The sequence below is a fragment of the Equus przewalskii genome, chromosome 4 (assembly GCF_037783145.1).
Source record: "Equus przewalskii isolate Varuska chromosome 4, EquPr2, whole genome shotgun sequence".
NCBI lineage: Eukaryota > Metazoa > Chordata > Mammalia > Perissodactyla > Equidae > Equus > Equus przewalskii.
In genome coordinates, this window is record NC_091834.1 from 104,686,727 (window position 1) to 104,700,488 (window position 13,762).

At 38.6% G+C, this 13,762-nt stretch overlaps 1 protein-coding gene across 6 annotated transcripts in view; it reads left to right on the forward strand.

The window, feature by feature from the left end:
- Nucleotides 1-13,762, forward strand: part of DPP6 (dipeptidyl peptidase like 6) — a 987,445-nt gene that overhangs the window by 684,014 nt on the left and 289,669 nt on the right. For all 6 annotated transcript variants that reach the window (XM_070616959.1, XM_070616961.1, XM_070616964.1 and 3 more), the window contains one exon: nucleotides 7,892-7,966. In XM_070616959.1, coding sequence (XP_070473060.1) covers nucleotides 7,892-7,966 — 75 coding nt within the window. The remainder of the gene's footprint in view (nucleotides 1-7,891; nucleotides 7,967-13,762) is intronic.

Sequence of the window (13,762 nt, forward strand, 5' to 3'; positions counted from 1 at the left end):
AAAACAAACTAAAATTCTTATGTGGACATTTGGTCCTGGCCATGAGAGTATAATATGATCAGAATTATCCTCCTAACATAAATGACTATAAAACAGGACAAAATATAGGGGGAAAAAACACTTTTCATACATTGGACAGCAGGCAGTTCACACCTATGATCCCTGAGAAAAGGAAAACAAACTAAATGAGCCCAGCCATCACCTGAGCTTTCTGCATGAATGCTATTGCTAGACTTTAGCACAAGGAGGAACTTTCAAGCCCTTCAGTCTTGCTGAGTTAAGGAGACAGATCAGAGTTTAGGGGGAAAAACCATGACTATAATTTATGAGACAGAGTACCCAAGAGGGTAAGAGGGTACCCAAGGGGGTAAGAAGCTAACTTAGAATACTCGAGAAATCTGCATAAGGTTCCCTTTGAGACTTTGGTTAATTATTGATCTTTATATATAAAGAGTCAAACACTACAAGTCAGGACAAAATAAATTTCCAAGTAAAGAACAGTTACAAGACCCTATAAGAGGAAAATTCCTGGAACTCATACATTGCCAGGAATCACTTAAGTGTCTCCTAGCCGTGAGACATTAAATAGAGACTTCAGAAGAGCAAGCCCTTAGGACTCAGGCTCAATTAGCTCTAAAATTATGGCTGTTGAAGAACAACCTTTAAAACATCTTAAAAACAAACCTTGAAAGAATCAAATTAATCCATAAGTAATTAACTGCTTGTCATAAAGAGTCCAACATTTTTTGAAGGAACACAAAAAATCCAAGATTCAGCAAGAGAAAATTCAAAATATCTGGTGTTAGTTTTTTAAAAAAATTACTATATATACAAAGAAGCAGGGAAATGTGACACATAATGAGGAGAAAAATCAGTTAATACAAACAGACCCACAAATAACAGAGACAATAGAATTAGCAGAAAAAAACGTTAAAACTGCTAAGATAAACATGTTCTAAATGCTCAGGGATATAAAGAAAACCATGAGCATAACGATAAGAGAAGCTGAAGATTGTAAAAGGCCCAAATAAAATTTCTAGAGATGAAAAAGAAAATATTAAAATTTTAAAATCTCTAGATTAACAGCAAATTAGACACCACAGAAGAAAAAAAACCCTAAACTTTGATGAATAGCAATAGAAACTATCCAAAATGAAGAACAGAGAGGAAAAAAGACTTTAAAAACTTGAGCAGAGCCTCCATGACTTATGGACAATATAAAGTAGACTAATCTACCTATTTTTAAGACCTAGAAGGGGCAGAGAGAAAAGAAGACAAAATGCTTTTGAAGAGATAATGATTGAATTTTTTAAAAAATTGATACAAGAACTCAGTAAACTCTAAGCATAATAAACAAGAAAACCACAACAAACATATGACAATCCAGTTTTGAAAACTTGTGAAAAGTAGAACACCTTAGTGGCAGCCAAAGGAAAGAGGTGTGGTATGTACAGAAGAACAGACGTAACAATGACAGCAGACTTCGCCAGACACTATGCAAGCCAGAAGACAGTGGAGTGACACTCACTGTACTGGGAGAAAAATGAAACTGTCAATCTAGAATTCTGTATGCAGCAAACAAAAATGTCTTTCAAAAATAAAGATAAAATAAAGAACTTAGAGACAGAATCTGAGAGAATTCATTGGCCACGCACCTGCACATTCAGAAATTTCAGGGAAGTTCTTTGGAGTAAGAAAGATTCTATCAGATGAAAAGTAGGATCCACGTAATTGATTGATAAGTGCCAGGAATGATAAATATGGTCAACGTGTGGCTAGGCCTTTGGTGGAAACCTATGTAAAGTGAATTAAATAGTTCTGAAAAAATACATCCATCTTTTTATAAAAGGGCCCTTTGAATGTGGTGAAATAGGTCCAGCTCCTCTTAACATAACCTTATGTAAGATTTCTGAACCTTTTCTCCTGCTCTAAACATTGACACAAAAATCACAAACATATACACATAAAATCTTTGGAACATGTTGTAACTTTCTCCAACATGACACGCAGGGGCAGAAATCCAATACGATATGGGGTGGAAAATAACTACAATACAAAGGACAGATTTTCCTCATGGCCACACTTTCATCATTTCCACAAGCTCCTCTTATTACTCCTAGAGGATTTTAAGATCAGTTTTAGAAAGCAAGACCCAATTGTAAGCTATCTATGGCTTCTACTTTAAATATAAAGGCATAGGTTAAAATTAAATGGATATAAAAAGATACACCATCCAAACACTAACCAAAGAAAAGCTTGAATGGCTATATTAATATCAGACAAAGTCAACTACGGAACAAAGAAGATGGCCAGAATAAAAAGAAATGTTTCATCACGATAAAGGAGTCAGTGCATTAAGAAGACGTAAGAATCCTGAAGGTGTCTGCAGCTGGACGTAGAGTTAGAACATGTGAAGCAATGATTAGATGTGGAGCAGAAGCATAGGTGGACAGATGCCGTTACAGTTGGAGATTCCAACAGTCCTCTCCGAGCAATTGATAGAACACGTAGAGAAAAAGATCAGTAAGGATGTGGAAGTCTTGAACACACTGTTAACCAACAGACCTCACTGACATTTGTAGACCATGCCTCTCCTTAACAGCACAGCACATGTTTGTGAGTGCACGTGGACTATTCACCCAGACAGATCATATTCTGGGCCATGAAGCAAGTCCCAATATATTTCAAAGGTTGGAAATTATACAAAGTTTGTTCTCTAACACATACAAAGTTAAATGGGAAATCAATAGCAGAAAAATAGCTGGAATATATGCTGATGATTGGAAGTTAAACAGCATGCTTCTAAATAACAAATTTGCCAAAGAAGAAATGAAGTGGAAATTAGATAATATTTTGAAATGAACAAAAATAAAAATACATAATATCAGAATTTATGGTATGCAGTTGGGCAGTACTTAAATGGAAATTTATGGCTTTAAGTGCTCATACTAGAGCTAAGCTTTCACCTTAAGAAATGAGAAAAAAAGAAAAGAGAAATTAAACCTAAATACACAGAAGAAAAGTAATAAAGAGAAGAAATCAACCATATAGAAAAGAAAGAAGTAATAGAAAAAATAAAGCCAAAGCTGGTTTGGGGAGAAGATCAATAAAATTGATCAGGAACAAAAATAAAGAACAAAACAACAATATCATGAACAGAGGAGAGGCCAGCACTACGGATATTAAAAGGACAATAGAAAATATTTTGAACAGCATTATGTCAATAGATTGGACAATATAAATAAAATAAATCCTTGAAAGACACACATTTTCACAGTTCTCTGGAGATGAAATAGGTAACCTGAAAAGTCTTATATTGACATAAAAATCAATAGTTAAAAAGCTGCACGTATACAAAATTCAAGGTCCAAATGGCTTTACTGGTGCATTCTACCAAAAATTTAAGGAAAAAATAATACCAATTCTACACAAACTCGTAAAACAAATAGAAGAGGAGGAAATGCTTTCCAAGTCACTTATTACACCAGCACTACCTTGAAATAAAAGCCAAACAAAGATATTACCGAAAAAGAAAACCACAGAGCAGTTTCCCTCATGAACACAGGTGCAAAAACCTTCAAAAAAATATTAGCAAGCCGAGTCTAACAGTATTTAAAGTTGTAATACATCAGGGCTGGCCCAGTGGGGCAGCGGTTAAGTGCGCATGTTCTGCTTGGGCGGCCCGGGCTTCGCCAGTTTGGATCCCAGGTGGGGACATGGCCCCACTTGGCAAGCCATGTTGTGGTATGCGTCCCACATATAAAGTAGAGGAAGATGGGCACGGATGTTAGCACAGGGCCAGTCTTCCTCAGCAAAAGGAGGAGGATTGGCAGTAGTTAGCTCAGGGCTACTCTTCCTCAAAGAAAAAAAATAAATATTTACAAATCTACCTTAAAAAAAAAAAGTTGTAGTACATCATGGCCAAACAGAGTTTATTCCAGGAATGCAAGTTTGTTTTGACATTTGAAAATCCAGCAATGTAATTTACCGTATTGACCAACTGAAAAAAGCAAAACAACATAATCATCTCAATAAAGGCAGAAAAAGCATCTGAAAAATTCAACACTCATTATAAAATTCAGCATTAATTATAAAAGCTCTGAGACAACTAGAAACAGAGAGGGCCATCTTTAACCTGGTGTCTACAGAGACCTCTCCCACTAAGGGGAGAGAATGAAGGGGGAATGGCTTCTCCCTAGGATCAGGAGACAGCCGAGGTGTCCACTCTTAGGACTGCTCCTCTGCCCCATGCTCGAAGTTCTCTAGAGTGTAATTAGGCTCTAGAAAGAAGGAAAAAGCATCCAGTTAGAAAAGGAAGAGGAAAAAAACCTGTCCTTATCCACAGAAAATACGATTATGTAGAAAATTCTAAGGAATCTAGAAAAACAAAAAAACCCGCAAGAACAGTTAGTGAAATTTAGCAAGGTTGCAGAACATTAGGTCAAGCTACGGAAATCAACTGTATTTCTGTAAGTTAGCAATAAACAATTGGATATTGAAATTATAATATACATGTATATTTTATATATACAAAACATTAGTAATACGAAATACTTAGGGAGAAATTTAACAAAATATGGGCAAGACCTGTATGCTGAAAACTGTAAAACATTGCTGAGATAAAGTAAAGATTAAAAAAAAAAAACCCTCCTTTCAAGGAGCTTACACTCTAGTGAAGGTGACAGGCAATAAGTAAGATAAATAAGTAAATTTATATAAGTAAAATATGTATTGTTTTAGATAATGTTTAGGCCTAGGGAAATAAGAGAAGAAGGTTATAAGAAATTAGAGGCCAGCTTGTTAAAACTTCTGGATATCATGGCCATTGAAGGCCATGAAAGGCCTCATTTGGAAGGTGACTTTTGAGAAAAAAGCAGAGGAAGGAAAATCCAGAGCATTTCAGGCAGAGAGAAGAGCAGTCACAGAGACCGTGAGACACACACGTGCCTGGCTTGCTCTGGGCAGGTGCAGACACTGGTTTGGCTGGAGTGAAGGAGAGTGTGGAGTCATAAGGAGATGGGGCCAAGAACTAACAGGACCAGGTAGGGCCACTGCTGCATCAGAACTTTGGCTTTTACTATGAATGTGATGGAAGCTGTAGGAGGGCTTCAAGCAAGGAGCAATTGATGATGTATATATTTAAAAGATGGCCCTGGCCACTGTGGCTAGGATAGACTGCAGTGGGACAAGGACAGAATGTGGGGATGCAGCTGGAAGGTGATTGGAATTGCTCAAGAAAAAAGGCCCATGCCTTAGACTAGCGTGGTGGCAATGGGGAAGAAGAAAGTTGGTTCTGAGCATACTCTGAAGACAGACCAACAGCATTTTTTGATTGACTAGATGTAAGGTGTATAAGACACAGAGAAAGAGCAAAGATAGCTAAGAGTTTGGCCCGAGCAGCTGAGTGAATGGAGTTGCTACAGCTGAGACAAGGAAGCAGGGAGCAGGAGATGAAAATCAGAGAAATGAAGGGAAGCAGCAAAAGGTCATGAAAGGAAAGAGCCAGGGAGGGAGGAGGAATCCAGGTGAGTACATGTCCTGGAAGCCCAGTGAAGACAGGGTCTGGGGAGGAAAGAGTGATCAATGTGCCAAGTAGGATGAGAGCTGAGAAGTTATCATGACAGTTAGCAAAGCGAGTCTCTGGTCACGTCGAGAAGGAGTTTTGGTCCAGTGGGAGTGAAAGCATGGTAGGAGTGAGCTTTAGAAAGAATGGGAGACAAATTGGGGCAAGGAGAATACTTTCAAGGATCTGTGAACAGACAGTTTCCTAAAGATAAAATCCACATGGCCTAAAACGTGTCCAATGAGAATCAAATGTGCCCATAAGCAGGGAAATGTAAACTAAACTGTCAACGAGGTACCACTTTACCCCCATCGGAGGGTCAAAATGGAAGAAAATACAGGAACACTATTGCTGCCAGAGAAGGGAAGAAAGTATGTATTCATACATCGGTAGTGGGAGTGTTAATTCCAAAAAACATTTTTGAAAAGCGACCTGGCAATATCTACTTAAATTTTTTTAAAAAACTTGTAAATCATCAATCTCACCCTTAGATATCTATTCTATAAAAAAACTAAAATAGGGGCCGGCCCCGTGGCAGAGTGGTTAAGTTCTCGGGCTCCGCTGTGGCGGCCCAGGGTTTCGCCGGTTCAGATCCTGGGCGTGGACATAGCACCACTCGTCAGGCCACATTGAGGCAGCGTCCCACATGCCACAACTAGAAGGACCTGCAACTAAGATATACAACTGTGTACCGGAGGGATTTGGGGAGATAAAGCAGAAAAAAATAATGATTGGCAATAGTTGTTAGCTCAGGTGCCAGTCTTTAAAAAAAAAAAGACCAAATTAACCACACACACACCAGTAAAGATACATGGATGAGGATATTTGTTGCAACATTGTGTGTAGTAACAGCAGACTGGAAACATTGCAGTCGGTCGATCCTCATCATTCACAGCTTCCATATTTGCAGGTTTGCCTGTGTGCTAAAGGTTACTTGGGACTCCCAAATTAATACTTTTTCAGTCATTCTCAGACATGTGCATAGTGGCAAAAAATTTGAGTCATCCCCTGCCTTCTGGCTTCAGCTCATATTGTAAACAAGCATTCTTTTTGTGGTCCATGTCATGCCACATTTTTCATGTTTTTGTGCTTTTTGTTCATGATTATGCTGTTTTAAGTGCCCCCCAAGAATAATGCTGACGTGCTGTCTGGTGTTTCTGAGCACAAGAAGTTGTGATGTGCCTTACAGAGAAAACACACGTTAGATGAGCTTCATTCAGGCACGAGTTACAATGCTGTTATCTGTGAGTTCAGTCTTAATGAACCAACAATGCGTATTCAACAAGATGTCTTTAAACAGAAATACACATAAGACAAGGTTATGTATTGATTGCTTGACAAAAATATTGTGACCCACACCCACAGGAACCTAACCCTGAATTTCCCCTAGGAACAGTATGGTTCAGTATTCACTGATTCAGTGTTTGTGGAGACCTTCTAGAAGATAACCACTATGAATAACAGGAATCAACTGTGATTACCCTTTAGCAAGGACTGAGTGAGTACTTAAAGTATGTCCACACCACAGAAAATTATGCAAGCTTTAAAGATCACTAACTGGAGCTAAACAGATGGCTTTAGTCATTCCTTTAAGTCATTGCTGCCTGGGAAACCTAAGGTGAGAGATGTGTACTGTGACGCCATTTTAGCTGGGCTTATGCATCTGGGTGTTTGCACGTGGTTGTATGATCATTCATAGAGCGATCCACAGCAGGCTGACAATAGAGGGCGCTTCTGGGTGGGTGTGGGGGTCTGTGCAGCAGAGTGTGAGAGCAGGAAAAGTGGGGCAGCTTGAAGGGAAACGGCACTTTTGTTGATTTCATTTCTGTAAAATTACTTGTCTACTATGAAGAAATTTGAAGGAAAAAGCGACAGCACTCTATCCACTGACTCATGGGTCAGTATCAATGATGGTTGAACAAGCAGGTTGCAAAATAATGTGTAGAATGTGATTCTATTTTAGGAACAAATCTGCTTAATATAAGCTTCTAAGTATAAGAATGAGCGAAGGAAAGTGTGTTTGAAGATAGAGGTTGTAAGTCTTGTGGGAAAAGTTTGGTTTTATTTTATTTCTATTGATTTCTTTCAGTAGATACAGTAAGTACGGTTTTGTTGACATTTGAAAAAATACAAATAAAATGTGAAAAAGCATCAATTAACTGAATGTTGCTCAGTTAGAGAAAGGCTGTAGCCTTTTCCAATAGACTTCAGCAAGTTTGCTGCACGCTGATTTTATTAAGTTTTGAAACAGCACCAGCAGACACATTTTCACAAGATTCTGAGTTATGTTCTATGTAATACTTTAAAATTCTTTTTTTTTTCTTTTAGGAATCATTAAGAGCCATCAGATATGAAATCTCTCCAGATAAAGAGTATGCTCTTTTTTCCTATAACGTGGAACCAGTGAGTACTACCCTTTTCTGTCTGTAAAAAAATTGTTCCTCCATTCTGATACTTTATTGAGTATTTTTCCTTGAATCTTCATTCTTAGTGATCTTTGAATCCTGAACTAGTTGGTGGGTCCTGGGATAGTGTCTTTTTATGCCACACTGCCACCTAGGAGAGAAGAAAGATATAAAAATCCCTTTAGTGGAAAAAAAAAAATCACTCCTTTTAGGGGCCATTTCATAGGATTTTCTTGGGGAGATGGTGAGAAATTGTCTTTTTAAAGAGTCTTATCTTATCCTCTTGTGCAGTTATTTTTCTCACCATTTTCTCAATCACGCCATAAATTTTATCCTAAGAACAAAAAGCAACTGCCGGGTTCTCCCTAAACTAAATAAAATGTTTATGATCTCCTAGCCATCATAGTTTTCTAGAGAAGAGTTGAACTGTCACTTTCATTGTGTAAATTCCTGTTTTTAGCACTTCATATATGAGTCTACCGTAAACTGTCACCAGAATCTTCTATAAAATCTCATTCGGGGCTTTAATGGCAGCCTAAAGCTGATTTTTTAAAAAAAAATTTTGACATGCTCTTATTTTAAAATTCATTTTGGCTCTTTAATTTTCAATGAACTAGAAGGTGAAATTTATTTGTAAAGTGAAGCAGTTGCTCACTTTATAAGAGATTAGCTATTTTAGAAATGTGCATTTGTGGAACTTTATTCTCTGGCAAATAAAATATAGAATTCCACTGCCTTTCTAGTTCTTCTGAAACTATTTTAATCAGAGTTTTATGCAGCTTCTGTGAGATATAAAGGTAACTGCATTGTACATCAGGTCTGTATGGCTGCCTGGCGAGTTTGAGAGCATCTTCCCCTGGACGAGCTGGGCCAGCTTGTTGAGTGACGTCCCACATCGGGGAAACCGTGCGATTAGTTTGTGTGGAGATGCAAGTCCAATTCTAGGAGTTTTAGAATTTCTTTTGAAAGTTATTTGACAGCTGGATTATTTATTGGAGGTTTTGATTTTCTTCCTCTAAAGATAGATCTTTTTAAAAACTCTATCTTCAGTTTTCCATTTTCTGTTTTTTTAACGTCCATTAGATAAAAGTTTTCATTTTCTGTCCAAATTCTTTGGAACAAGTGGTCATCCTCATCTGTTTGATAGGGGCAGTTTAGTGAAGTTGGTATGCTAAAAGGTGACTTTTAGCCATGAGACTCTGTGTATCCTACACCTGGCCCCTGCACTCGCTTCTTGAAGCTTCAAGCACATGCTCCTGCTGTCATGGATCATAGAGTATTTCCACTCCTTTCATCACCCTTGGAAACTACCAAGAATGTAATCTCCACACCTGAGTCAGACAAAAAAGTCAGCAGATGTTTGAAGGACTTTTATGGGGGCGGGGGTGCGGGGGGAGTGAAGGATTTGTTCTGCGAAGCTCCAGGAGACACAGCCAACACCTGAGTGAGAGAAGCATAGAAAGACAGATTTCAGATCATCTTACCAGACAATCTTGTAATAATGGAGCAGCTGAACTGTGGGATGAATTCTTTGTTTGGTAATGAGCTTCCTGCTCCCAGAAGCCTTCAAAACAAAGTTTTCTATTTTTTCTCCAGAATATCGTAGAAGAGATTCTCACACCTGCTCATTTGGAACAGGGCAGTCGAATCGGTGGCTCTGGTTCTGTGCACAGTAGAATTCCCCAGCAGTCTTCTTCTTTTTCCCAAAGCTCCTTTTGAAAGAGTGCCCTGGGAGCCCATTGCAACCCATATCCGTTTTGGTAAAGAATATTTTGCTAAATTCGAGCCTTCACCACATAGAACCCTGGCTATAAATAGGAACCTTGATATAACCCTTGGCCTTTGGAGACGGGCTATGTTTGGTTTGTTTTCTTAACCAAGGAAAAATGTAGGAAATTTGGAGTGGATTCAGAGAAGTCTAAATGATTAAAGTATTGAGATGTGCTCTACGTAAAAACGATCTATAGAAATGGCTACTTTGTACTTAAATCACAGGAGTGCCCCTTAATAGTTCTCAGCACTGAGCGGTTGCCATGCACGTGACTCTCCAAGCAAGTGTTCTGTCTTCTGGAGGAAGGATTAGAGGGAAGGGCTTGGATTTTGCAGAACTCGGAGCTGGATATTAGGAAGAACTTCGTAACTGGAGAAACTAAGATACAGATATTGTTAGAATCTCTCTCTTCAAGGGAGGATCTGGGTCTGTAATTCTGGGAGAAATGGAATCACTTTTAGGAATCACGTAGGAAGCGGGACTTCCTAAGCTGTTTTTATTGTCAGTAAAAGTATCCCTGGGTATTCTTTAGAAGATAAAAAAAAAATTATAAGGTTTTTTTACTGCAGGATTTTTTGAAGCTTTTTTATATTCTCATGAGGGTTCTACAGTATTTCCCAAATGGGTATTGCAATATACGATTCCCATCTAACTTGTAAGGAAGCTGGAAGTTTTTTCTTTGGCTCATGCTTATCACATTCTTGTTTGCATGTTTCAAAGGCAAGTAAGATACCTTGTTTATGAACTAATGCAGCTTTCTTATTCAAAAGACCTTCATAAAAATATTTTTATATAAATAGACTGTGTAAGTACTGGGCATCTCACATTTATTAGAATAAATGTTTCATTTACAATAAAATTTCAGTATATTGGGTTATTGTTCCATGCAGAAATCCACATATTCCACATTGCATCAGGAAAATCACCATCCTCCCAACCCTGCTTCTCTTCGCTGCCCAAAGACAGTGGACTCACAAGTCAGTAATCCTAGGTTCAAGCGCTTACCAGCATCACTGACTTGAGCAATCAGTTGATTGCCCTGAGCCTGGCTTCTCCTCTTTAACAAGGGGTCAGTGTGTCTCTGACCGTGGAGCTGTGAGGACTGAGTGTGACAGGACATATAAAGTACTTAGTAGAGCACCTGGCAGACAGTAGATGCTCCACCCCTCTTAGTCCCCATTTGTCCCCAATGTTCCTTTTCAAGGCTTGGACACAGGGCTCATTCCTCAGAAAGATTTCAAGCTTATTTTAGTTCTTAGTGATATCTTCATTTATTCTTTTATTAAAAAAGAAATTTAGGCACTATATTGTGTAAGAGAGGTATGCTACCTAGCCACATGGAGCTTACAATATAATCAAATGAGCATGCGAACAGTGCCACTGAGAATCAGACTGCCGAGAGCATGAAACAAAGGCATCTGGCATAGTTAAGCAGATCCAGGAAGGCTTCCATGAGGAGGTGAGACTTCAGCTGGAATCTGAAAAAGTCCTTATGGCAGGAGTATGCATGCAATAGGAAGTATAGAGAAATCCAGTGGGCAAGAGAGAAGAGCAAGCTCAGCCATCAGGTTTAGGGCTAAAAAGAGGGTGGAGGGATCTTGAGCTGTTCCTGGGTTTGGTTTTATGATCGTTGAGTTTCAGGTGACTCTGGGACATTTAACAAGAGATTCCAAGTAAGTGACTGGAAAGATGGGTGTGAATCTCATGAGCAGTGTCTGCAATGGAGAAAGCGTTCGAAGTAACTACCTTAAAGGAGGAAAATAAAACCATGAGTGTGGATGAAGCCATCTGTGGGGACAATCATATGAAAAGTGAAGATGGCATAAGACTGAGTCTTGGGGAAATTCCATGTAGAAAAACCAACAAAGCAACCTATTATGTGTAAAAAGGCAAGAAATTTTCCTAAGGTAAGGGAGTGCTCCTCACTGTGGCCCTCTAAATGTTGGGGTGCCCCGGGTTCAGTTCCTTAACCTCTTCTCAGTCTCACTTTCTCTCCAGGGGGTCTTATTCTTTCCTGTGGCTTCAAATACCATCCAGATGAAGTTGAAGGCCTAGTTTATATTTCTATCCTGGACCTTTCCTCTACACTACGGGGGGACTTCTGATACAGGGAAGTGTTACTGGAATGGTCACCATTATGACCAACTTGTTCTGGATGCCTTTCGGATCGTCTGTCAAGCCTTGTACATCTCAGAGCTCTCTGCCTAGGGCACTGAAAGAGGAAGCACTCACCCCTCAGCTTCTGTCCTCCCTCAGTGAAGCATGGCCCAGTGAGCATCAGCAACCCCACACATCGAGGTTGCTCGTGTTTGAGCACAGAGTGGCTCTGTGGCTGTGTCCGGGATCGGATGGAAGGCCCCAGCTAATTGCACCAGCATGATCTTTGTTGAAACCTGCAGGCAATCAGCCACCTCGGCAGTGGCCCTAGTCAAAGTGGTGTGTAAGGGCTGTGGGTGCAGAATGGGTGGTGAAGAGAATGAGTAAACAAGAACACACAGTTCAGGAGTTTGGATACAAATAATAAGGCAGTATCTTGAGGACAGCAAGAGTTAAAGGGGAGACAATTTTATAGTGTTGATTGTGTATCTTTTCCTCTCATTTATTCAGACCAATCGCAATGTTGAATCATTTCCCAGTTGTTTGACATAAACTAGTTTTATTGGCCCATTTTTACACTGTCAACTACTCAAAGAGAAGGAAGGAGTCATTTCATCTTCTGTCTACCCCCGTCCCTTGGGACCCAGTCTAGGACCATCTGTGTAGATTTGGTGCTGAACAAATATGTCTGTGGCACTTTCTTTTCTCTCAAATCCTTAGTATTGGATCAAGATTCAAAGTGACTTTATACACTCTAAGTCCATCAAATACACAAAAAGATAAAATTATGTAAAGAAGAGGCCTTATTTGTGAAACATCTTAGTAACGTTCCATGTTTATTCTATAAATGTAGGACCATGCCAATTAGCATACCTCTTTTCCTACAACTCTTCTGTTGTTACTAAACCTACAACTTGGCTAACATCCTTGAACATCCACAAATTAGCTAATTTTAACTATGTCAAACCTATGTTTTGTTGACTGTCTCAAAAGTACTCTTTTTAAAAGTGTAAAAAAATTATCAATTAGATTTGAGAGAAAGTAAACCCAAGCACATTTTGCCAGGGCTCAGATACCTACAAGTCCATAAATGTTGTGTCTGGAATGTGGAAAATAATAATATCATGTTTTTATTTTTGTGGTACCAGTTTTATAGTATGCAAAATGTGTTTATTTATACCATCTCATTTCTTCTCAAAAGACCATTCCTGCCCCAAAGAGCCAATGTTTCCTAAATGAGTGTTATTTTGTTTGTTTTATATACAGAAGAACTTCATAATACTTCTCGGTGTATAGCTTCTGAAGGGTTCCCTTGAAACTAAGCTAGACGTTGGGGGAATAGTAATTTTTTATTTTTAATTTGAAAGCTATATTAACTATGCTAATGGGGTAAATTGCCTTAAAACAAACTCATCTAATTAGAGAACCGTGTTTCTTCATACTGAGGTATATTTGACAAGTGTGAAAAGTTTCAAAAACTCTTCGGGAAGAGGAAAAAAGAGTTTAAAATATAATATCTTAGATCATTTCAAAACATTAATATATTTTATGACTTTCAAAGAGGAAAGAGAAATTATATCTGGAAAATATTCTTCTTTAGAAAATGTTTTCTGAAAGAACCACTGAATATTTGTGAAGAATTTCATTGCAGTGTTCAAAGGAGTTAATTGGGGTGATTGTTCTTAAAGCCAGTGGAACATTGTTCTTATTCAAACAAAATCTTGTCCAAAGTCTGGTCTAAAAAAGACTCAAGTCAATCACATAGTCATGGGATTAGCAAAATGGTTTATGTATGTTACCTAATCTTTTTTAGTTATTTGTTGCTGCATAACAAATTACTCTCAAACTTGATGGCTTAGGGCAAATAATGTTTATTATCTCACAGTCTCTGTGAATCAGAAATGTGGGCTCAGGTTAGCTGCTCCT